General features: G+C 43.7%; 1 protein-coding gene across 1 annotated transcript in view; it reads right to left on the bottom strand.

Moving 5' to 3' along the window:
• Positions 1-27,186, bottom strand: part of ABCA12 (ATP binding cassette subfamily A member 12) — a 507,999-nt gene that overhangs the window by 228,624 nt on the left and 252,189 nt on the right. Inside the window, exons 14-18 of the mRNA XM_069225635.1 lie at positions 24,510-24,619; positions 17,394-17,491; positions 11,757-12,025; positions 8,835-8,935; positions 8,021-8,139 (exon numbers count right to left, since the gene is read on the bottom strand). Coding sequence (XP_069081736.1) covers positions 8,021-8,139; positions 8,835-8,935; positions 11,757-12,025; positions 17,394-17,491; positions 24,510-24,619 — 697 coding nt within the window. The remainder of the gene's footprint in view (positions 1-8,020; positions 8,140-8,834; positions 8,936-11,756; positions 12,026-17,393; positions 17,492-24,509; positions 24,620-27,186) is intronic.

Here is a 27,186-nt window from a genome sequence, read left to right as displayed (position 1 = left end):
ACCCCCTAGCAAAATCCCAGGGGTGACCAGTGTAGCCATTGGGGATGACTCCTCAGATGAGGAGGTCTTCATAGCCTTCAACTGGAAAAAGGGCCCAACAGGTGAGTTGGAGATTCCAGAGGGAAGTAGACACTTCCACCACCTACTGGTGAATGGAATCCCAGCCACTGCCCTGAGAGACACTTTTGCCAGTCACACTATTATGCATGACAGGCTGGTGTTCTCAAACCAGTACATCCCAGGTGAGATGGCCAGAGTAAGAGTTAGCCCAGACAGGGTCACTGATAGGCCTGTGGCTTTTGTGCCCATAGAAGTGGGTGGGACTTTTAGCTGGAGAAGGGTGGTAGTCAGTACAGACCTCCCCCTTGATTGTCTCCTTGGAAATGACTACCCAGAGGTTAGTCAGAGCCCAAGAGAGGAACTGGTCCAGTGCCAGTCCTCTCCCAAGGATTCTGGAGTGCCTGCCTCTGCAGTAAATGCAAGTAGGCCCCAGAAGAAAAAGAAAAGGAAACAGAGTAGGAAAGGTGGACAACCTTTAGCCAAGGTTCCAGCAAGCCAAGGAGATTCTGCTCCAGTAGGGGAGAACTCCAAAAGTGGCTCTGATAAAGTCCAACCTGACCCACAAGAAGTCCTGGCTAGTCAGGCAACTGTTAAGCCTGAGTGGGTGGCTCCTCAGCTAACAGAAGAAAGAGTGGAAGAAGGGTGCTTACTACAAGATGTGGTAACCCCCCACTCTAATACAGCAGACAGGCACCCTGAACCCAAAGAAGCCTGTAACTTAGCCCCTTCCCTTGTAGGTGAAGAGCTAAAGGTGTGGTTCTGGGCACTGATAGCTGTCAGTGGCCTCTGCTGGGTGTTAGCCTTTATGGCTGCACTATCCTTGGCATGGTGGTCTGACCCCATGCCAAATAGCAAGTTAGGCCCCCTGACCCTGTTGGTCATGGTGGGGTTACTCCAGCTCTGGGTAACCTCTTTGGGTAAGCTAGGGGTGACCCTGGCTAAGATAAGATTAGCAGAGGTGGATATCTCTAACCCCAAAATAGAGAGAATGGGTGAAGACATAAAAAGCAGAGACAAGAGGCAGTTCAGACTAGGTCCTATCACTGTGGAAGTGGGTCAGTTCCCCAGAGGGAATGACCTGAACAGGAGGATGTAAGGCAGAGTAGGCCCTGCAACAAACCAGCCTATTTCCTCTACTCTTCCTCGCCTGGCAGACTAGGAAGACTCTCCCAGCTTTGGCTGAGTCTCCTGGCCTGTGGGCTGGGGGGGGCTTGTGTAAAGAAATGGCTCCCTGTTGCAGTTACCCCCCACTTTTTGCCTGATACTGATGCTGACTTGACCGAGAAGTGTGCTGGGACCCTGCTAACCAGGCCCCAGCACCAGTGTTCTTTCACCTAAAATGTACCATTGTTTCCACAATTGGCACAACCCTGGCACCTAGGTAAGTCCCTTGTAACTGGTACCCCTGGTACCAAGGGCCCTGATGCCAGGGAAGGTCTCTAAGGGTTGCAGCATGTCTTATGCCACCCTAGGGACCCCTCACTCAGCACAGACACACTGCTTGCCAGCTTGTGTGTGCTGATGGGGAGAAAATGACTAAGTCGACATGGCACTCCCCTCAGGGTGCCATGCCAACCTCCCACTGCCTGTGGCATAGGTAAGTCACCCCTCTAGTAGGCCTTACAGCCCTAAGGCAGGGTGCACTATACCACAGGTGAGGGCATATGTGCATGAGCACTATGCCCCTACAGTGTCTAAGCAAAACCTTAGACATTGTAAGTGCAGGGTAGCCATAAGAGTATATGGGCTGGGAGTCTGTCAAAAACGAACTCCACAGCTCCATAATGGCTACACTGAATACTGGGAAGTTTAGTATCAAACTTCTCAGAATAATAAACCCACACTGATGCCAGTGTAGGATTTATTAAAAAAATGCACACAGAGGGCATCTTAGAGATACCCCCTGTATTTTACCCAATTGTTCAGTGCAGGACTGACTGGTCTGTGCCAGCCTGCTGCTGAGAGACGAGTGTCTGACCTCATGCGGTGAGAGCCTTTGTGCTCTCTGAGGACAGAAACAAAGCCTGCTCTGGGTGGAGGTGCTTCACACCTCCCCCCTGCAGGAACTGTAACACCTAGCAGTGAGCTTCAAAGGCTCAAGCTTCGTGTTACAATGCCCCAGGGCACTCCAGCTAGTGGAGATGCCCGCCTCCTGGACCCAGCCCCCACTTTTGGCGGCAAGTCCAGGAGAGATAATGAGAAAAACAAGGAGGAGTCACTGGCCAGTCAGGACAGCCCCTAAGGTGTCCTGAGCTGAGGTGACTCTAACTTTTAGAAATCCTCCATCTTGCAGATGGAGGATTCCCCCAATAGGATTAGGGATGTGACCCCCTCCCCTTGGGAGGAGGCACAAAGAGGGTGTACCCACCCTCGGGGCTAGTAGCCATTGGCTACTAACCCCCCAGACCTAAACACGCCCTTAAATTTAGTATTTAAGGGCTTCCCTGAACCTAAAGATTTAGATTCCTGCAACAACAAGAAGAAGGACTGCCTAGCTGAAAACCCCTGCAGAGGAAGACCAGAAGACAACAACTGCCTTGGCTCCAGAAACTCACCGGCCTGTCTCCTGCCTTCCAAAGAACTCTGCTCCAGCGACGCCTTCCAAAGGGACCAGCGACCTCTGAATCCTCTGAGGACTGCCCTGCTTCGACGACGACAAGAAACTCCAGAGGACAGCGGACCTGCTCCAAAAAGACTGCAACTTTATCCAAAGGAGCAGCTTTAAAGAACCCTGCAATCTCCCCGCAAGAAGCGTGAGACTTGCAACACTGCACCCGGCGATCCCGACTCGGCTGGTGGAGAACCAACACCTCAGGGAGGACCCCCGGACTACTCTACGACTGTGAGTACCAAAACCTGTCCCCCCTGAGCCCCCACAGCGCCGCCTGCAGAGGGAATCCCGAGGCTTCCCCTGACCGCGACTCTCTGAAACCTAAGTCCCGACGCCTGGAAAAGACCCTGCACCCGCAGCCCCCAGGACCTGAAGGACCGGACTTTCACTGCAGAAGTGACCCCCAGGAGTCCCTCTCCCTTGCCCAAGTGGAGGTTTCCCCGAGGAAGCCCCCCCTTGCCTGCCTGCAGCGCTGAAGAGATCCCTTGATCTCTCATTGACTTCCATTGCGAACCCGACGCTTGTTCTAACACTGCACCCGGCCGCCCCCGCGCCGCTGAGGGTGAAATTTCTGTGTGGGCTTGTGTCCCCCCCGGTGCCCTACAAAACCCCCCTGGTCTGCCCTCCGAAGACGCGGGTACTTACCTGCTGGCAGACTGGAACCGGGGCACCCCCTTCTCTCCATTGAAGCCTATGCGTTTTGGGCACCACTTTGAACTCTGCACCTGACCGGCCCTGAGCTGCTGGTGTGGTAACTTTGGGGTTGCTCTGAACCCCCAACGGTGGGCTACCTTGGACCAAGAACTGAACCCTGTAAGTGTCTTACTTACCTGGTAAAACTAACAAAAACTTACCTCCCGCAGGAACTGTGAAAATTGCACTGTGTCCACTTTTGAAATAGCTATTTGTGAATAACTTGAAAAGTATACATGCAATTTAAATGATTCAAAGTTCCTAATGTACTTACCTGCAATACCTTTCAAACAAGATATTACATGTTAAATTTGAACCTGTGGTTCTTAAAATAAACTAAGAAAATATATTTTTCTATACAAAACCTATTGGCTGGATTTGTCTCTGAGTGTGTGTACCTCATTTATTGTCTATGTGTATGTACAACAAATGCTTAACACTACTCCTTGGATAAGCCTACTGCTCGACCACACTACCACAAAATAGAGCATTAGTATTATCTATTTTTACCACTATTTTACCTCTAAGGGGAACCCTTGGACTCTGTGCATGCTATTCCTTACTTTGAAATAGCACATACAGAGCCAACTTCCTACAAATGTCTGCACTGTTTGTAGTTATTTGTGCATAATATAGTAAAATGTTAGGAGCCTATTAATCAAATGTTTGTGTCGCTCTTGCATCATGCAATGCGATGCAAGAGTGATGCAACTCTTAAGGCAGATTTATCAAGCCAGGCAAGGCCACAATGGCCTTGCCTGGCTTGGTAAATCTAGAATAACACAATGCAGCACAAAACACTGCATTGCGTTACTCTGCCTTGGGAATGCGTTGCATGGGAGGAGGCAGGTGTTCCCACTAATCCACCTGTGGATTTTGGCACATTAACCGATTTATTATCACTGGTAGACCTGGAAATGCATCAAAAACCTTCACCTTCCCAGGTCAGGCATTATTGAGGTGAAAAATCTTTATGTCCTCATTACTTCGTCTTTCTTTGTGTCCTCATTACTTCCTCTTTCTATGTGTACTGCAGCACACATAGAAAAAGGAATATGCATCTGGATTGATTTTGTGCAGGAAACCTCCATTGGCCCTAGGCAGTACCTTGTGTGCCAATGTTGGGAAAAGCCAGAAATGCACCGTTCAATGTTATGTACGGAGCATTCCTGCCCTTCCCCTATCATGCAGTGCAGCAATGTGGCTTTGCTGCGCTGCATCATATGATGATAAATATGCCCCTAATATCTTTATACTTTGCTTTGCAGTAGTGTAGAAAGTCTGTTTTTGTGTTCTTTAATTCTTACCTGGAACAGCGGCAGTGCTTTAGTTCTGACCATTTAGCTAAATTGATTTGGTATTCTGTTTCCTTGGCATTTTACTTTTGATTGAATGCTACTTTCTACTCATACGATTTGAACACTGATTTTCTGACTTTGATGCATGCTTATTTCCAGCCTTATGTGGAAATGGTATAAGTATATTGCTAGTTTATTTATGTGAATTCGATTTTGGTGACCCCCCTCATAATCTGAGCATCCAGAGCCAAATGTACTAACAGTCTGGGTTGCAGTGCGGGAATAGTATACTGCCTGAGCTGCAATCCAGTCAAGACTCTGCATTGTATTCACTACTAGTCAGCATACAACAAAGAATTTTTACTCAAAGAAGTGCGTAACTCCTGACTCATTAATATTCATGAGATTGGATGTATTATGCAACTTCTTGCAGCCGTGGATTACCCCCAGGGGCAGCAAATCTCCACTGATGAATTCAGTTTAAAAATCTGCATCACAAAATGTACACCGTCTGATAATGCAGATGCGCACTCAGTGATACAGTGGAGGTCTTGCCGACTCCCTCACCATGCCAAAGGCGGTCACTTGCACATAGGACACCATCTACTTTGTGGAAGGTTATCAGTACCTTTTCAATGTTTCATTTGCTCACAGAAGTAAAAAAGCATTGGTTTAATTCCGAGCAGCTTGTAATGGGATTCACCTTTTTAACACCTCCTTTGGGACTTGGAGTGATTAAAAATGTAGATATTGCAATTTTCGGTTGTGGTTGGTTGGGCTATGTATATTTCTATTGTGACTCTCACTTGTGTTTGGTAGTGAAATGCTGGGAGTCATTTTGGGGATCATTTGAGATGATTTTTATTCAGTGCAGTCTCCAAAGCTTCAAATAACACACCCAGTCTGTAATTAACCCATATGCCATTTTAAGATTGTTTTTGCAGCATGAAATAATGGGTGTCATGTTATAAAAGTGTGTGTGTGAGAAAGTCATTGTTTTAACCCTGTTCGTCCCAATTTTGTCTGACTGATACTAGTGGCCTGGGTTGTGCTAACCACGCCCAGGGTCATTGCTGTGATTTAAAAGGTATATGGTAATTAGATATAATTACAATTGGCAACAACAGATCCCTGTAAGTTCCTAGTATGTAATACAGTAAGAGGGATTAAAACTGCCTATAAGTCCCTAGTATACAATACGACATTGAGGTTTAGAGGCCCAGTAGATTTCCTGCATTGTAATGTGCACTGCTGTGTTTCCTGCTGCCATTTTAAAGACCGTTCTGCCATGCAGACTGTCTTTAAAATGTAAAATGTGTGCAAATTCAACTTCGGAATTAATGGTACTTCTAAAGTGGTAATGTACCTTATTTTTACATATAAGTGACTCCTAAGGTCTCCCCTAGGTGCCCCAGGATTGGGGTGCCCTGTAACTATAAGCACAGATATTATAACATATGGTTTATATGCCCTGTGAGGGAAAAACTGCCCATTTCATTTCTTTCCTATTGTGGCTACTTAGCGCCATGGGCTAACATTGGAATATTCCATTTAAGTATATATATTGCTAGGAAGGAGCTAGAAATGTCATTCAAGGACTCAAAGGATTGGTAATGATAAATCCAATAATTTGCCACTGTTGAATTTAGCATAACTATTACAGAAAATAAGTTATATGACTTTTCTTTTCTGTGAGCCAAAATTTTGCCTTCTAGCAGCCTCTCTTAATAGGCCAGCCTTAATATGCTTAGCCAGGCTGCTTTGATGAGGTGATAAGTGGCCTGTATACAGCAGAGGCTATTTGGTGGAGTGAGCTCTGCAGCTGCAGAGCACAGGTCAGAACGGGGGTTGGATAAATCAAACGGGGATTCAAAGAGAACAGGACATGAAGGAATGCTAGCCATGTCTACCCCCTCTCCCTGTACTCCCCAACCAGATGGCAGGACAAGGAATGAAATTTGCAGATGGTCTGAAGGGAGAGTGTTAATGGAAACTAGCCACTCCAGTAGGTTTGGATTTGTGGGACAAGAATATGCCACACTTTGGAGGAAGCTGTTATCCTTTTGGGTGGCACCCTGTAGTACGATAGATAGGAGTGTCCTCTGCCTGTGTCCCCAGACTATTGAATAAATATGTGAGAGCTGCAAAGCAACTCAGATCTGCTGCCGAACTCAGATCTGCTGTCTGAAAACTACAAGGAGAAGAAAGACTGCCCTGCTAGAACCCTTGTCTGCACTGAAAGGACTTCTCTCTGAAGGACTGCTCCTGCTGCACACTGGGAACTGCAGCCCTGAGGATTTGCCTTGCTTCTAGGATTAAGGAGTGACCTCTCTGAAAGCCACAGGCTAACAGAGCTTCCCTGCACCATCCCCACAAAAAGCCTCCAGCCTGGAGTGTGTCCAGTTGACTCTTAAGGATTTGGCCAGGTACATTGTGGGAATTGTGGTCCAAACTTCCAAGGACCATCTCAGAGCTTCTAGACACTTAAATTGGTGTTTTGAACACTTTGACCTCTCAAGGGGAACTACAGGACGACATTCCATAAGTTTGAAGAAGTTTGGAGCATATTTTGGAAAAACCTCCTTAAGGTGACCGACCCATCGACCAGAGTCAAGCCGCTGCAGACGAACCTCGACCAGGCCTGAAGTTCAGGTTTGTCCTGCTGAAGCTCCAGAGCTTTTCCCCATCAATGAGACTTCCAGGATTTGACTGGGGTCCCAGGGAAAAGAAAGCCGGCGATGTCATATCAGATCCTGGCCTGACAAGGCATTTCGCCCAACTACGAGACAACGAGAGAAAAAGTTCCAAAAAAACGTCTAAGTCCAAAGGTAAAACTTTGACTTAGGCCTCCCACTCCATGTATCCATGCAGGGCTCCATCGCTGTCAGCCTCAAATTGTAACTTGGTCCCAGTGTAGTGCAACCAGATGTCCCTGGTTGGTGTTATTGGCTTTCAAGCACTAGAAAGCACAGTTTATGAGCTAATCTTTAAAAATTCATACCTCCGGTTCCCTTTATCGGATATTCGTCATTTTAGTGTCATTTTAAAGACAAAAATATTTCCTATTCTTATAAATTGGTGTGGGATTTTTATTGTATGTTGTGTAATGCTTATTTACTGCATTGGTGTAGTTAAACTCTTTACATACCTGTCTCCTAAGTTAAGCCTGCTCGCACCCAGCTACCAAGGGTTGAGCCATGGTCTAATTGACTGAGACCTTGACTGGACCTTATGTTGGGGTGGTGGCCTTATTACTAGTGGTAGGTGCATACTTATCCCTACTAATAACCCAGCCTCCAACAGTGGTCATACCTGAAATGTAAAGCCAGAGTAGAAAGGCATGTGGACAATATCTCACCTGGAAAGTTGTATTTGTGATGGTCACATTCATCATGGCATCCACGTTCTCCGAGGACAGGCCTGCTGTCCTAATGAGGTCCAGTTTTGTCTGAATTAAATTTCCAAAGACGTCGCCGACTTTCATGTTGGATAGAAAAGGGATTCAAAAGACGGAGTGATTAAATAACATTAGAATGAATCCTCCTACTCAATGCAGGGTATAGTAGCATGTGTGCCACAGCAGTGTTCAATATATTTCACAAAAGGCTGAAATATAGTTAGATTAAACTACAACTGAATCCACCCACTTATTCTCAAAATTGATGAAATATACCAGGAGTCTGGTCAAGGTTCTAATTCGGTCACTTTGCTAATATTCCTTGCTGTCTGAGATAAGCTGGCACCTTCTAGGTCTATCTAAACTAAAAATATCTTACCATTACAAAATAAGTGTCCCCTTCCCCCACCCATTAAAATGGCTCAACTGCTGCAGGCTGGCATTTCTGCCTCCATCTGGCTACATTCAGTGGTTATTCGTATCAGAATGGTACTTTACTGCAGTATAGTGGGAGGCAATTCAGCTTGTAGATTTGTTTACACCAAGATCGCCCACAAATCATATTAACTACCCCAAATATTCATTGCAATACCTAGAGCAATCGAGACAGGCTTATAGAATCACACTTTAAAAACATGCACTGAATGTAATCGATGCACCTGAAAGTTACCAAGAGAGGCTTCATTTATAGGTACACTAGTTCGTTTGAGCATCGTCTAATAGTGATATCTAGTTTTGAACAGAAAAACATAAAGTGACATTAAGAAGAACACACCTCGTGGAACTGGAACAGTCAAATTGATGTTAACGCCAGCAAGCGAGAAATATTGACTCATACTCTGCAGTGAGTCCAGTGGAAGAAAGTCACTGGGAATCCTGAAAAATATACATCAATAAAACAAGTTGTAAATGTCCCATTCACAAACTGACTATTTATTTGGCTCTTACAATGGAAATCATTGTATCATCCGTGGAAGCATACCATGATTGACAGCAGAGGGTATGCACACCTGGCCACATTCACAATAAAACTTCATGCCACTTTACTGTTGTCCACAAATGTGGATGAGCTGTGTTTCCACCTCCTCATGTTTTCCAATCTAGCAACCAATAGGGTATCTTTCTTATACTGCAGTTCCTGTCGAGGTTGCAGGATTGAATGATAGCAAACATGTAAACTCAATTTCAAACAGTAATTATAGGAACATAAGTTTCAATATTACTGCAGTTTGATCATGGAGCATACATGAGTTTTCTTTCTTTAAACTTCTTAGTTGTTTTCGCCCATAAAGTTAAAACATATTCAGGTATTTCAATGTGTTCAATGTTATCAGGATCGCACTGATCCGATTGCTCACTGTCACCTTTTACATCAAAGTGGCTTCCTCTATTTTCATAAACCTTTAGGGTGAAAGCTCCTACATACTTCTGCCCATGACACGATTCTACCTTCTCTTGGAGTGGTGCATATTTGTATGTGAGTTAAAAGTGTGTTGATGTGCAATTAAATGAAATTAGGGCGAGAGAAATACTCAATGACGAGATGATGCGAACACTATACGTTTCTAAAGTGAATGATATTATTTACTTTCAACCAACTAAGATAATTCTACTCTTCATGATTTAGAGAAATGACACCTAACGCACTTTTCCACCAAACGTGTTACTGATGAAATATCATCAATATTGGATTATGCCGGTTGTAAAGAGAAAAAAGTGGATTACGCGATTATATTAAAAGTGAACCAACACTTTTGTAAAACTGGATAAACGGATCAGTATCATTGTGTGGAAAAGAGCGGACTTGAAGTTAGAGATCTGGATGGATTTATTTTATCTATACTGGTTGAGCTTGGGGATCTGGATGGGTATTGTTTTTAGCTATACTGGTAAAGAAGCATCTTGAAGAAAGAAAATTGGCAATCTGATTTGTATTCTCCATGATGAATTTGTAATAACGTTGGAACATATGCCCATTACTATAATTATTGTTAAATGTAGGGTGCTTCCCATATATTGAGGATTCAGATTTAGCATCACTTTAGGATAATGGGTAAGGTATATACATCAATCACAATACAGCTGTGCTATATTCTAATTACCGAATCCTTGATTAATAGGTCAAACAGGTTTGGCAAATACTAGTTCCATTTTTGACGAAGCCAATCATAACTACCAATTGAGTCGGATCTCTAGCTATTGCACCATATTTCTGAACGACACATACTAATTCTAATAGGAGCCCTTTATTCACACTACCTTAGCCAACAAATATTTCATGTTTTTGTTTACATGGTGTAGTGCTGGCAAATTTTGAGAAAGAGTGCCATAGCCGACGACGGGTGCTGAGATATAGATTAAAGAATAAAAACATATAGGCCAAAGGAGAGGTGTGTTGGTGTGTGAGAGTATGAGACTGCAAGACAATAAGCAAAGGATGTGTCTAGGACAACCATATCATGTAGTATTCAGCTTATGTGGCAAGACACCTTTGGTGGTGGTTACAATTTATTTATCCCCAAATGATAAAATGATATATGCAAAAAGTAATGCCATATTTACTTTACATCTTGGCTGCCTTCTTGGATGCTACCTTGAGCACAAGTCATGTCTCCCACCTACGTCTGTGCTATCTGCCCACTCCACTCAGTCAATGACGTTAGTAGTTTCAGAATTGCTACCTTGTTAAACCTAGTGCAGTGACAGAGCCTTCAAACAGTTTGTCCTATGACTTTGCCAGCTTACATTTCTGACTTCCGGAACTACACAGATAGTGGCATCGCCAACGGTACGAAGTTCACTTATTTGGTAATATCATAATGTGGGGTCACGTCTGCAAGGGAAAGTAGAGTCCAAGAAAAACTTTGAATTGCTGCACAATCTAAGATTTGTACGGACTTTGTCTCTTGTTCATTATTTCAATCCCCAGTATTAATAGCTGCGGAATACAGGGCTGACATTGCTGGATTTCGTTTAGGATCAACTGAATCCATCAAAGACCATCGTAAAAAAGTAACTATTGTTATGCAGATATTTTGGGGTTCCTTTACACATTTTTGGTGGGAATGTGAATAATCTGAAGAATCTGCATAAATATATCAGAAGTCTGCCTGGATGTGTTTTGAAATTGGAGCTGTTCTGACACATAGGGGCTGAACTATAAACTAAACCTTTAGTAATGTGTAGGAATGTGCAGGATTTAGTTACAGTGGAGTGTGGTTTTGCAATAGGATTCAACATCTGCAGTAGATTTGTACAATTGTATTTTGTACAAAATATGTTCTGAATTGCATAAGGCAAAGTCCTTATTCTACATGAATTGTTCAGAATTCTTATACAAATTGGGCAGACCTAACTTAAGTTCGGACAGCTGCCTCACACCTAGTCATCAGTTTGAGCTGTACAGTCCAGACATCTTTCTGACAAGTTCCACATTCATTGATAAAGCATAGTCAGGTGGGTTTTAGGGAGTAGGAACGCTGATTATGAGGATCAGGTTGACAACAATGTCTATTTGGCATGAGTCATGTGCGGCAGCGAGTTTACAATCGACCGAAGAATGTGGTTTAGAGTAGATGGGCAAATTTGGAACAGTCCACGAAAACCAGACGTCTGACGGCACCATCCTTCTCCCCTCATAATCACATGTTTATCTGCACACATATTCTACAGGTTATTTCAATAAAAATGTAAATACCAGTCTATAGAGTTTAGCTCGCCAGCAATGCTTTGCAGCAGCATATTCAGCACACTGTTGCTTGTAGACGCCACGTTTGTCGTTGTGTCAGTAGCTGCACGTGACTTAATGCTATTGGTTCCTTTGGTGTCTGTCAAAGAATTAATGCTCCGCTCCATCCTATTAAGAAGTTGCAGAAGGTACTGGCAGGGAAGTTGGCAGGACTCGGAGGCTGGGCCAGTCTTTGTGGAGTCACACATCAGGTTGGTAAAGTTTAGTAGCTGTGTTATCTAGAAAGCAAAGTAAACCGGATAGACATTCCATAACGATGCACCCACTCATTGTTTCAGAATATATTATAGTGGCAATAGTTTAGTTCCAATAGTTGTGGAAGATTGTGCGCCAGAAAACAGAGACATGTGCAAGGCCTGCTCTGATGTCTACCTTCAATACTCCATAGTCTTCTAGACTACTAAAACATATTCTTACCAGATACAACACCAGTGTCATATTTTAGGATTCTGGGAAGACAAAGGGCCTGATTTAGAACTCGGCGGACTGTTTACTCCATCACAATGGGATGGATATCCCGTCCGCTGAAATCTAAATCTCATAGAATATAATGTAACAATATTATGTATAATAATATAACATTCATCACCATTGTGACGAAGTAACCCATTTACTGAGTTCTAAATCAGGCCCATAGTGTGAATGCCCTCTTTGGAACAACTTTGAATTTGTTACCCATTTTCTTCTAATTCAAGCATGTATGATGCCAAACAATGGAAAATTGTACATTAAACTTTCAGAAATGGACCTACATAAATAACATAAACAGCCGAAAGTTCAAGCTGCTTGGCATGTACGACCAAATAGTAGCAAAAGAAAGTTTGATGAAGCATTGATGAAGTCATTACATTTTGTTCATGGATCCATATTATTTGTCTTGCAACAATATTTAACATGGAATTCAGAGTCAAATCTGAAAAAAAAACACAGGAAGACTTGGTGGATGAGAAGTAGACGAGTGCATAATTGAAAATAATATATAGGAACTTACAGCTTCAAATAGTAGATTTAATTGGCAGGCATTTGCAATCAAAAGTAAATTCTCCTTTTCAACCAATATCCTTGCTGCAGCACTAAAAGCCAATGCGTTGCTCTGAGGAGTTTCATCATTTATTGGGTAAAATGTTATATTTTTCTCATTAATTCTCTTCACCTGTATTGTCCCTCCTTTTTCTAAGTGTTCACTTCTCTGGCTAAACAGTGATTTCGGGATCTGAAGAGTTACTGAAATGGTATGGAGAATGATTACTGGTTCGTGTGTGCTGGTGGGCCCCACCTGCACTTATTTTTGGGGGACATGGACACTTGCTGTCTTCCCACGGATGGCAGTCCTAAGGAAGGGAGACAGGAAAACTAAAAAGAAAGGTGAGTAAGAGAAAGAGCTAGAGACAGAAGGCAGGGGTAGGCAGCTAGATATGTGAGATAATGAGAGATGTTTAGAGATATAAGGTAGAGAAAGGGATGTGTTATAGGGAGAGGGACAAAATGAGAAGTGAACTATAGAAGACAAATCAGGTAACGAGAGTAGTGAGGCAGAGAATAAGGCAGAGCAAGAGGTGTGACTGTAGAGAGATGAGTTCTATCTATAAGAAGAGAGAGAGAGATGATGCATATAAACAAAGATGAGGTTGATTCAGATTTAGAGAGAGATGGTTACGGGGAGACAGACAGGCGTGGTGGAGACAGTGAGATGAGGTAGAAAAATGTATAAGAGAGAGATGGAGGTAGAGATGGTAAGTTGAAATACCGAAGGAGGTACAGTGAGAGATAAGACAGAGACAGAGAGAGAGAGAGATAGAGAGAGAGGGAGAGGGAGAGAGAGAGAGAGAGAGAAAGATAGAGAGAGAGAGAGAGAGAGAGAGAGAAGTAGCAACAATGATGCTTAGACAAAAGAGATTGAGAAACAGAGGTAGCGAGAAAGTTTAAGGTAGTGAGAACGGAAAACAAGCAGAAAAAGAGAAGAGGTGGCCAGGTGAGACAGCGAACGAATGATGAGGTAAAGTGAAAGGCAAAGTTATAAGAGGCAGTCAGAAGAAAATTTGGGGTAGAAAGAGAGAAAAAGTATGAAATGTGAATTATAGAAATGAGGTTGAGAAAGGGTGAGGAAGTGTGGCAAGGCAGAGAGAGTAGTGAGAGAAAGGTGGAATGAGGGACGGTTAAGAGCACTGGAGAGGGAGGTGAGGTAAATAGAAAGTTGACGTTGAGAGAGAGACGAAGTCGATGGCAGTCATACAGGGATATGATTTGGCAACAAATCAGCGAAGTATACAGAGAGGGGTGAGGTAGAGTTAAGGTGAGGAAGAGAGGGAGTTAAATTGAGAAAGGTGAGGTCATGAGAGAGAGGTGGAGAGTGGTGGGGTAGACAGAGGTGCATTGCAGAGAGATTGTGTAGATAGAGATCAGATAGAGAGAGAAACTAGGTCAATATAAATGCTGAGAGAGGGAAATAGAGGTGCAGAGGTTAAGTATAAGAAATGAGCTGATGTAAAAAGAGACATGAGACAGATAAATGAGGCAGAGGGAGGAAACTAGAGGATGTTCGAGAGAGGTAACAGATGTTATGGGAGAGAGGGATAGTTAGAGAAATAAGGTAAAGAGAAGGGAAAACATTTAGGGGCCTATTTACACAGAAGTGGCACAGCGCTGCACTGTGTCACTTCTGAAACGCAGGGATGTGAAAATACAGTTCACTACTGTGTTTCCCCTAGTGTTGGTGCTAAATTTAGCTGCCAATGCAGCCATCCTTCACCAAAGTGGAAGGGTTTCTGCACTGAAGGGAATGTATGTTTATATGCAGGACGGTGTCCCTTCCTGCATATAAACAATCTTCAATGGTGATTTGCACTTCTGTGTGTGCTGCAGAGTGCAGCCCACATAGAAGTGGCAAATCATCATTATTGAATGATTGTTTACCTGCAGGAAGGGCACCTTCCTGAACATAAACAATCATTCATGGTGTTTTGCTCTTTGTATGTGTGCTGCAGAATGCAGCACACAAAGAAAAAACAAAAACAAGGAGAAATAAAAGTATTTCTCCTCGTTGTGCTATGCTAACACCACCCCTCGGGTGACGTTCATTTTTGGCACTGTCACAGATTTACAAATTCTTGTAAATCTGGAGCAGCGTCAAAAGCAGTGGGTGTTGAAGTGGAATGCCCACAGCAACACCCATTACACGCCCCTCTGCAAAAAACTGGGTCAGAGGGGGCCATATTTACAAGGTGGTATTGAGCCACAAAAAGTGGCTTAGCGCCGCCTTGTAAATATGGCACAGGTCTACTAAACGTCACAAAAAGTGACGCTCCCGTGGCTCTAGGGGCATGTAAATATGCCCCTTAGTGGGGGAGAGATAGAGAGATGAAATACAACAATGTAGAGAGAGCAAAAGTAGAAAAAGGTAAGGAAGAAAGAGAATAGGGTAGAGGCAAGGCAGACAGAGGGAGGTGAGTAAATAGTAAGTTAGAAGAGGGTGGATGGAGAAGTAAAGAGAGAAAAGTAAAGAGGGATGTGGTCACTTGGGGAGATAGAGAGGTAATAATGCAATAGGTGCATGCGGAGTAAAAATTAGGTAGACAGAAAGAAGAGAGTGTTGAGGTTGAGGTAGGCAGTGAAGGAAGAAGCCGAGATAGTAAATTAGAGGAGGGATCGAAAGTAAAGAAATACTTTACCACTAGCCCCTGGGAAGGAGGATGCACAGTGCACCAATTTGCTCATGCCTTACAACATTCCTGTACAGTCTGCTAGACTACTACTTTCAGAAACACACTGTGCTACACAGTCTCAGGTCCATCTAACCAATAAATTACATATAAAAAACTAAACATGTGTCCACTAGCAGTAAAACCTGATTGTAATAATATTCATTAATAAGTGATGTGTTTTTCTTAAAATTATAACTCTAGAAATTAATATGGATCAATTTGCTAGAAATGATAATATGTAAGTTGCAGGCCTCCTTATGTGTGAATAACTATGCCCATTCAGAATCTAAAGATTTGCTGGCCTCTCTATAACTTCTGGGCACAATAATGATACAACATCATCATGAAGATCATCAATTTACATGACTGATAAGAAAGTTCACCCTTTTATTTTGGTGCCCTTAAGTTATTTTGCTGAGCAGGTGATGAATCATTTTGACTGGATAAAAGTATAGTCCTTATATAGAAAGGGTGCTTTAAAACACAATAGCCATGCACACTTTAAGGGATCTATTCACAAAGGTGTGCATGTGTATTTACTACTAAACATAGCTGTAAATCTATAGTTTTTTATTATTCACCAATTCTGAGTGTAGATTTACACCTAAGGGTACACTTATATCTTCACCCTCATAAAAAACGGTTGTGGACTCTCCTACAATAGGATTTACAAATGTAAATTAACTACTAATAACTTTGCACACATAGGTGGAGATCTCCACCATCATGGTGAAGATCCCCTATGGAAAAGTATAGGGAATATTATTGAAGTTTATCATTCTTAGGGAGAAAAAAAACATTTCAATGTAAAATATAAAAGTAAATTAACATTTCTGAGAACCATTTCTGTGCGGAGGTTTCTGCACAGACAAGTAAGGAGGGGCAAAGGACTCCTGCTGTAGGTTTCCAAATAGCGTTTTGTAGTATGTGTGTAGTACTACTGTAGTGACGCTTTACATTCTTCAAAATGCAGTTTGTGACTAGGCCCGTAACCTTTTTTTTAAGCAGACAAACTTTGGATGCAGTGAAAGAAAAGTGTGTTAGGGGAGCACCTGGGAGTGAATGAAGAGTGGATGAACAGCTCACTGCTCAATGCTATTGTGAAACATACTATGAGGATTGAATTACTTCTAGACAATAAGCTCTTAATGATATCCAGCTGCTCTAAGGAGCAGCTCATGGTGCTTGGGTCTGCAGGTCCATGGACAGAAAATGTCACCAGCCACAAAATCAAAACAAAGTAGAAGATCTGTCAGAGAATCTTCCTCTTTTGTATAGATCTGTTATATGGTTAGACCTGTGATGATTGGATCTATCATCCCAACGACTCAAATAACTAATTCCACAAGTGCAAGGTTGAAGAGTATCTTTGCATGAGGAGTGGAATTAACCAGTGACACAGGAGAATTAATTTAAACCCTTTGCAAAAGGGGATCCAAATTCATATTAATGAACTAGATAAAAGTTTAGGTGATGAGCTCCAGCTTCCTGGTAATGACTGGGCCAAGCTGTGACTCATTTACAAACATGTTTCCATTGCTGAGCTTACAAATGAACATGGATTTAGGCAAGTTCATCTAGCTCTGATACTGTAGTGGTCTTTGCAAACTTAATATACTTCTATCAATTGCAACATGTGTGACAAACATAGAAATAGGGAGCTTACAGACCCTCACTGTGTCATTCTTCAGCATTTACTCCAGATGTGATGTCAATGTCAGTGGAACAGAAGGTAATTTGGTCATTATTTAGATGTGAAATGGTTTATGTGAGTTAATGTGAAAATAAAGTGAATTTGATTGAGGAAATTCTTTGTAGTGTTTTATGCACATGTGCATGGTCTAGCTCCATCATTCTGTAATATTGTCATGTGAATATTGCTTACCTTCAACTGTAGGACTTCTGGAACCAGGGAGGTGTCTTCAAATGTATAATTATGGGCAAAAAGAGACTGGATGAGCTCGACTATTACCTCGCGATTCCCTGAAAATGAGAAATTGTATCATTAAATTGCTATGAACACCGTATCTTTCAGAAAAAAATCTTGCAAAAGGCAAGAACTGTTTTTTTAATAACAGTTCCAATGCTAAACCCTTTGCCCTTGTGCGCAAAACAGCAGAGTGAGAGAGTTGATAATTAGCCCACCACAAATAATAATCTCACTATTCTTGTTGAGTCCAGTAAAGATTTCAGTTATTTAAACTTGAGTTCAGCCCCTGGAATCCATGGCATAGAGCAGACTGGCTTACCTCAATAACGTGTACATCATTTAAAGACACTTAAACAGTTAAGAAGTCAAAAATGCAACACAATAAAAAGCCCACTCCAATTTACAAAAATAGAAAATAATGTAATGAACAAACTGACAAGAAAATGAAAAAAAAATTCTCTAGGTGGAACCTGATATATGATTTTTTCACAGTTTTAATGAAAGTAGTGCCAAAAAGAGTTAGGTATTAACCAAGGTCATCTGATTGTGCTTGGCCGGTACCTACCAGCAAATTAAGGCAGAACGTGATGCAGCGTGGGTAAGATACAGGGACCAGGTTCATCCCGGTAGAATAGCTACCTCCTGACATTGACAACCTTCAATAAAACAGGCAATGGGCCTGGCATAGAGCGAAGGGTCTCAATGTTGACAGATTCTAGCACTGGAGTGGAGCCTTTTAGATTTAGACCAGAAAAGCTCCAGTAGGATAAGTTGAAGTTTTAACGCCCCAGAGGTCTCTGACTTTGATCAGTTCTATTTCATTGGTGGCACCGTTGACACCGTCAACGGATTCCAGTGTCGAGAGACGAGCTTAGCAGGAGCTAAGGCAAAGTAAGGTCAAGTGGCGATGCACACTCAATGGAGCAGCTGGGCACGTTGGTCCCAGTCTACCAATGGTTCTCCAGATAAAAAGTTTGCAGAAAGTTTCTAAGTCCCCAGTCTTAGGGCTTAGGTGGGAGGAGTACACCCTGACACCAACCAAAGGTTCGAGTACCTCAAGCAAAGGACACGGGGTCAGTACTCACTCCAACAGAAGCCCAGTGTCCGGGGCAGGTCCAGTTGGAATTGGTCAGCTGATTTGTTTCATAAAAGTAGGCTTTTTACAGCTTTTGTGTCCCTGTGGCATTACAGGAGGTCAGCCAACTGACCACTGGAGTCTGCTTCTTAGTTGTGGGTACAAGTAGGAGCAGGTCCAGCCTCTCAGGTCTCCAGAGCAGGTGCAGTCTTTCCACGGGTCCACTAATGTTCTTAAGAGGGTGTCCAGGGGTGCCAAATTTATGCCTGGCACTAGCCTGTGGATAGGGACAAATCCTGTCCCCACCCTAACTTAAGAGCTTGCAGGGATAACCCTACCCACTTTTCTAGCAGTTCCTGTGTGCTACTGAAAACAACCCCACCGTGCCCCTCTCTACTTGAATCCAACATGGCAGAACTTTTCTTCCCTCCCTTCTGCAGAGTTCTGTGGCCACTATAGAGGTGTTGCCACAGAAATGAGCAATCCCTCCTCTGCAGCCACTCAAAACTGCTTCTGGGGACAGCTTCTCTCCCATTGGCACTAGTGCCTACCTGAATGGGAAAACTAATGAGTGGGCAGGACCATGTGTTAGCTACATCTGCCTGTGACAGGGCAAGCCCCTTTAAAGTTAATTAAGCTACTGGGCACTGCCCAGATGGTCATCCTTTCAGAGGAACAAAATGTCTCACCACACCAAGTCCTCTGTCTCAGTCCTGGGAGCAGGTTCACACCTCATCAAGGTGCTAATCAGCTCCTGGGTGACAGTTGGAAACTCATGAAAATGAGCTTCTAGAGGTTTAAGGAGGGTAAAAGTTCACTATTTGATAAATACATTTTGTTAAACATTTAGTACAAATCTGACTTTACCAGTGAGTTGCGCTTGTAATAAATATTTTAAAATGGCCAAGAACAAACTTTGTAGCTGGTTCCTCAGTGGATATAACATTCTTTAAATATAGTATTATATCCCAATGCTTTCCTATGGAAGAGCAGACTGGAATCACCAACGCCATCGCAGAATTCATCACGTCTAATCGGAACACTATGACTTCCTGTGAGACCTCAACTTCCACATAGAGGACCCCACCAATACCAACTCCACTGACTTCTTAGAAAGACTGGACAACATTGGCCTCAAGCAGCTCATCACCAACCCCACGCACAAAGCAGGGCACACGTTGGACCCCATTTTCTCGTCTAGCAACAGAATCAGGTACACCCACACCTCAGACCACACCTGGTTGGACCACTACGTTGTACACTTCACCATCACCAGGCATGCCCGTTCCATCCCCAACCACCACAGCTCACACTTCGCAGTTGGACCAAGGTCTCTCAGCAACAATGGACTGACACCTTGGGTGCCACACAACCTAATTACCCCACCAACCTGGACCACACAGTATAGAACTTCACCGACTGGATCATCAGCACCGCTGACCAAGTCGCTCCCACCAAACCAGCCAAAGCACACAGACCAGCCAAGCAAGCCAACTGGTACATCCCGGAACTCAGCAAGACGAAACACTGATGCAAACAACTTGAAAGAAGATGGCACACCAGCAGGAACGAAATTGACAGAGCCACTTTCAAATCAACCCTCAAAGACTACCAGCGACAGATCAGAGTGGCAAAGAGGGAGGCCCTGACCATCCGAATCAATAGCAGTACCAACTGAACCAAGGAACTCTTCACCATTGTCAGAGAGTTCACCTGCCCTGCAGCCACTTTAATGCTCAATCCCTGCATCACAGAGCTCTGCAGTGCCCTTGCTGACCATTTCCACAACAAAACAGCAACCATTTACAAGAACTTCGATTCCCAAACCTCCAACAACCCCAACCTCCAATAAACCACCACAACCGACCACCCGCTCAACTCCTGGAAACAACTCAGCACATCAGACACAACCTCTCTTATGAGTTCCATAAACACCGGACCTCCTGCCGACCCCTGCCCACACAGACTCTTCAACCTAGGGAGAGACAAGATCAGCCGCCAACTCACCACCATCATCAACGCATCGCTAACAACCACCACCTTTCCCGATGCCTGGAAACACGCCGAGGTCAGATCCCTCCTCAAGAAACCCTCTGCAGACCCCAACGAACTCCAGAACTACCAACCTATCTTGTTGCTCCCATTCTCCACCAAACTCCTGGAGAAGGCCGTCAACCTCCAACTCACTGAGCACCTGGAGCAAAACAACCTAATAGACCCTTTCCAATCAGGATTCAGAACCAACCACAGCACCAAAACAACTCTGATCGCTGCAACAGATGACAGCCATGCCCTACTTGACAGAGGAGAATCTGCCACCCTTCCCCCTTCTAAACCTCTCTGCCATCTTTGACACGGTGTCCCACCAATCACTCATCTACTGCCCGCGCCAGACTGGAATAACTGATGACGTGCTCACATGGATGGCATCCTTCTTCACAGGGTGCACCCAAAAAGCCCACCTCCCCCACTTCACATCGCAAACTAAGCACAATATCTCCGGTGTTCCCCAGGGTTTGTCCCTCAGCCCCACACTCTTCAACATCTACATGACACCACCCTGTCATTGTCAGATCGCACAACATCAACATAATCTTATATGCCGATGACACACAGCTCGTCCTATCGCTCTCTGCTGACCCCAACTCAACTAAGATGAACTTCCACAGCTGCATGAAGACCGTCTCAGCATGGATGAAGGACAACTGCTTAAAGCGTAACACAGGCAAGACAGAAGTATTCATCTTCGGCAAACACACCACCCTCTGGAATGATTCATGTTGGCCTACAGAGCTCAGACACACCCCCATGCTGGAAGACAACACCTGCAACCTCAGCATCATCCTAGACAGCGATCTTTCCATGAGACGTCAGGTCAACATTGTCTCCTCAATTCTCTTCCACATGCTCTGCATGCTTCACAAAATCTTCAAGTGGCTCCCCATCAACACAAGAAAGACAGTAACACATGCCCTCATAACCAGCCGACTGGACTACGGCAACACACTCTATGCAGGCACCACCACTAATCTCATGCAAAGGCTCCAATCAATACAGAATGCAGCAGCCAGACTGATCCTCAACCTGCCAAAGACAGCCTAAATCACCCAGCACTTGAAAGACCTCCACTGGCTCCCGGTCCAGAAGAGATGCCACTTCAACCTCCTGTCCCAGGCCTACAAAGCCCTCCATGACCAAGGACCTGCCTACCTGAACCAGCGTCTGCACTTCCACCACCCCAGCAGAAATCTCCGCTTTGCACACTTAGCCCTCGCACAGATCCCTCGCACATGCAGCTGCTGTGCCAGAGGATGCTCCTTCTCCCATCTCGCTACCAAGGCCTGGAATAACCTCCCCTCCACCTCAGCAACTCCCCCTCTCTGACCGAATTAAAGAAGAGGCTCTAGATCTGGCTCTTCGAATGAGACCTACTTCAAGCACCTGGATACCCAATCTTTAGCTGCAATATCACCTCTCTTAAAACAAAACTTTACTCGTAGAGTTAAGCTCATCAAGCCACCAAGTCCTAGCTGGGTGTTCAGATATCCTGAATAACTGATGAGTAAGGAAAAGGTATATGTAGTGAATTTGACTGCCAATTCTTTGAATATTTTCTAGTCAATCTGAAAATCTCACTCGATTTTACTATTTAGTGCCCCCCCCAAAGTTCTTGACATATGAAATGCCGATGATGATAGTTACTGATGGATATCAAAATGGCTGTAGTTTGCTACAAAAGGAGTTCATTGCAACATTGTCCTTACAAGTCCACGCTAAGTGGCTGTGAAATATTGCCTCTGAACATAGGTGTATTGACATGATGCAGGTAGCTACTGTATGAATTCCACAAAATATTTACTATGCATTTTAGTGCAAATTAACAGTTGATATATAGGAACAAAGTACTGGTTAACCTGGGTTTAATGTTTGCATAAATGTCTGCTCAAGTGAGTCTGTGTGAGTCTGCCAGGGGACTTTGAATCTCTCTGGACCAGATTTACAAGGCCCAAGCGCCATAAGAGCAGATTAACGCCTTCTTGTAAATATGGGCCCCTCGGACGCAGTTTTGTGTGTCAGATGGAGTGCAATGGGTGTTGCCGTAGGCTTTCTACTGCAACACCCATTGCTTTTGACGCTGCCCCAGATTTACAAGAAGGCGTAAATGTAGCATGGCACAATGAGGAGGAATACTTTTATTCCTCCTTGTTTTTGCTTTTTCCATCTGTGCTACATTCTGCAGCGCACATAGAGAGGGCAAAAAGCCATGAATGATTATTTACTTGCAGGAAGGGATACTTTCCTGCACATAAACAATCATTCAAAAATTACAATTTGCTACTTTTATGCGTGCAGCATTCTGCAGCACACATAGACGTGCCAAATCACCATTGTAAATTGAATATGTGCAGGAAGGGACATCTTCCTGCACATAAACAATTAATCCCCTCAATGCAGACACCCTTGCACTATGGTGCAAGGGTTCCTGCATTGGCACTGTCAGGTAAATTTAGTGCCAGCGTAGGGGGAAACACAAGGGTGCGCCGTATTTTAGTAGATACGGTGCATCGCTGTGTTTCTACATGACCCTGCTCGCTAACATCGTCAGACACCACGGCCTAAACATTGTCTCCTACGCTGATGACACCCAGCTGATTCCCTCACTGGCGAACCATCAACAGCCAAGAACAACTTCCACAACGGAATGAAGGCAGTCGCCACCTGGATGAAAGACAACTGCCTCAAGCTCAACTCTGACAAGACTGACGTCCTCATAAAGGGCTCCACCCCCTCTGCCTGGATGACTCCTGGTGGTCCACAGCTCTTGGGCCCCCCTCTCACCTATCGACCACACGCGCAACCTCAGCACATCCTCGACTCCGCACTCTCAATGGCCCGCCAAGTCAATGCCGTCTCATCATCGTGCTTCCATACATTTCGCCCACTCCGAAAGATCTTCAAATGGATCCCCATCGATGCAAGAAGAACAGTCACCCAGGTACTCGTCAGCAGCAAGCTTGACCATGGCAACGCACTCTATGCCGGCATCGCCAAGAAACCCCAAACAAGACTCCAGAGAATCCATAACCCCGCAGCTAGACTCATCCTGGACATACCTCACCACAACCACATCACCACACATCTGAGAGACCTCAACTCTATGCCGGCATCACCAAGAAACCCCAACCAAGACTCCAGAGAATCCAGAACGCCACAGCTAGACTCATCCTGGACATCCCCCACCACAACCACATCACCACACACCGGAGAGAACTCCATTGGTTACCAGTCAAAAAAAGAATCACCTTCAAGCTCCTCACACATACATACAAGGCCCTACACAACATTGGACCCACCTACCTCAACTGCTGCCTCTCCTTCTATGCTCCCCCCAGACAGCTCCGCTTTGTCCAGCTGGCCCTCGCCTTCACCCCAAGGATCTGTAAGAACTCAGCTGGAGGAAGAGCCTTCTCCTACCTCATGGCACAAGCCTGGAACATGCTGCATATTCGTCTCAGGCAACCCCCCCTTGCTGCTCCAGTTAAGGAAGAACCTAAACACTTGGCTCTTCGACTAATCCGCACCCTTCTTCCCCACAACGCCTTGAGACCCTCCGGGTGATAAGCCACGCTTTATAAATACCTGATTGAATGACTGATTTAAAGTGAATCAGCGCGGCGCTGCAAATTTTGGCGCAGCATAAGGCTGGGCCAGTTTTTAGTAAATCTGCCCCTCTGTTTCTTCTCTTCCAAGGAACTGCCAACTTTATAAATGGAGGAAGGCCCTATGAAAGTCTCTCATAGTAGAAATGCATGCCCTATAAAATGTCTTCACACAATACTTTCATTGGCAGCCCCAAATCTCAAGCACAGCAGATATCTCTGGATACGGATTCTCACTGAAGTGCACTCATATTCTACCATCAGATTATGATAATCTCAGCTACCAGATACTAAAGGAAACCAGCCTCAATGCTTTGGTGGTGAGCAAAGGAATACCTTGTGATTGACTGGCCAACACAGTCATCGCATTGTCTAAGCAGTTCAGGAGTGACCGATATGGGCTGCCTGCTGATTGGTTCAAAAGTGCCTCTTTTAAATCCGAAAGCCTGCAAAAAAAAACCAAATGTAACAATTATATTCTGGTTCAGAACTACTCTAAGAACCCAAATGTTGGAGTATAATGTGTAGCTATCTTTATTTTTAGTGTATGTACAATGCATGAGTGGTAGGCCACTGGCATGAGCTTTGTCCAAGCAAAACCTACAGGTCACTTATGAAACACACAAAGATAGGGAGTGTCTATCGCAAACCCATCCCCTAAAACAGTACACTCCTGGTGGGGCAACTTATTAATAGATTTTCAAACACTAAAGAGCACTAAGGCAACATTGGAAATAGTTAATTGTAAAGTATACAACAATGTAATAGGGCATTACATGTTATGGCCTGTAATAGTAGAACAAGATAGCAAACGAACAAAGTAAAAATAATGTCATAATCATATGTATGTTTTCAGTCCCTATAGAATATCAAAATCAGGATGCCATATTTTCAAATGAAGTTAACAAAACCATATACATAATGCAATGTTATGCTGTCAGTACACACTTTTTTGATTTCCAAGTCAAAGTGCTGCACGAAGAACATCTGAAACGGTAGGGACATAATCGAACTTTGAAATTTTAAACAACCTCATGAACCTTTGTTGAATCCTCTTAAGTGGTGCAGGGACAACATTTGTTCTAATGTACTAGGACCCCATGAATTGGCATGTCCAAACCCAGGCAGTGGTGTAGGCAAACCCGTGATTAACTATGATCACAGAATCAACTCTTCTGGACATGTACTATGACGCAGTAAACATCACTATATGTACTAAAATGTATGCATCATTGGGTATGTCTTATAGCCCCCGGATCCGTGCTCAGGGCCTTAACAAACTAGCCTAATTTGGAATGGCCGAATGGGACATAGTGCAGGAACCATTGATACACTAATGTCCAATGATGCATGGATTGATGTATTTATTTTTATTTGGACAATATAAGAGAGTGAAAAATATGAATATCAAAGGTGTGAGCATTTAGGAACAGGCAGATACGTAGATTAAAGTAGCAGAAATTAGAGTAGAATGAGAGTAGAAGTTGGGAGTCAGAGCAGACAATAAGGTGATAGCATGGAGCAGAGCCATGGATCGGTTTGAAGTCTCTTATGGACAGGTATCTAGCAGTGGAACAGTGGACAATGCAAGAGAGAGTGAGGATAAAGACAGCTGATGAGTTCTGTAGAATCTGCAAGATGATAGGAGAAGAAGGAAGGCCAAAGAGGATGCAATTACCGTAGTTAAGGGTGAGACAATGAAGGCTTGTGTGAGAATGTGCTCGGAGTCATTGGAGGGAAATGCTGTCTATTCAATCACTGGAATCGAAATGATTTTAATGGTGGAATATGAGCAATGGAAGAAGATGCAGAGAAAAGAAGACTGAGGGGAGAGTCAACTAGAGAAATACACGAAACAGAGGAGACAAGTTTACGTGTGTAAGAAAACATCATCAGCTTTGGCGGAAATGAAAGAAGGGAAGAGCAAGTGCTTCCAAAATAGGAGCCTGAAAGAAATGTTAGCAGAAGCATGAGTAGCCTCAGAGATGATGTAGACAGTCAGGAAAAGGGTGCAGCAAAGGACGAAGCCTTGGAGAATGCCAACAGGCGGAACCATGAGGGCAAGGACCTGGTTAAGTCAAGACACAGAGGAGGTGCCAGAGGAGTCAACAAGGGTTAAACAAAGGCAGAACAGAACTAGAGATCTGCTACTACCAATATTAAAGTGCCATAAAAATAGCAATTATAATAGTTAGGGGATAAGAGACTGAACACAACATTTACAAATTAGATAAAATACTAGAGATTTAGAGTTTGGCAGATACCCATCCACCTCATTAGAAGTACTTTCATATCTTTATTGCATAATAGAAGGAAAGAGATATGGGGAACAAACTTTGAGAATGGTGATGAATAAAGAGGGTTGATTGTACTGAGCAAAAATAAGGAAATTGTGAATGTGAAGAAAATACTATTTATGCAATGAGAAGGATAGATTCCAGGCAGAGAGTGTAGAATAGGAAATGAAAGGAAAAGTTTTTGAAGTGGAGATGACTCAAATATCTAAGGATTTTAGTAAAGGGAAGAGTGATCTAGGGAAAGTTTTTAAAAAGAGGATGCACATAAGCAGCTTTAAAAGTAAACGAAAGTTTGTCTGAAAAAATAAAAATGCTGAAAGTAAATGTTAGAAAAGGGAGAAAGGTAGTGGGAAGGGAGAGATCAACAAATTAGATTAACAAATTTCATCAGGCAAGGCAGAAGAAAAGAAAAACGGAGCCAGAAGGGAGAGGAACAACATGGGCAACAAATTAAGTTGATTTTTTTAAGGGGAGAATAAAAACAGCACAGATCAGTGAGAGTACAGAAAATCGTAAGAAGACCAAAAGACAAAAGATCATTGATGATGGTGAAAGTCTGTTAAGGTTAAGGCGTAGTCAAGGAGCAAAGAAAGACATATCACTTGGTTGCAGTGAGAGAGGAGAAGACAGACGTAAGGCGGATTAAGAAATAAAGAGGTTTACTGGGAGGGAGGATTATTATGGATTATACTCCGGTGGGTGAAAGCAGAAACACA

The sequence above is a fragment of the Pleurodeles waltl genome, chromosome 3_1 (genome assembly GCF_031143425.1).
Source record: "Pleurodeles waltl isolate 20211129_DDA chromosome 3_1, aPleWal1.hap1.20221129, whole genome shotgun sequence".
Classification (NCBI taxonomy): domain Eukaryota; kingdom Metazoa; phylum Chordata; class Amphibia; order Caudata; family Salamandridae; genus Pleurodeles; species Pleurodeles waltl.
Note: the sequence above shows the minus strand (reverse complement) of the source record. Positions and strands in the feature narration are given on the sequence as shown.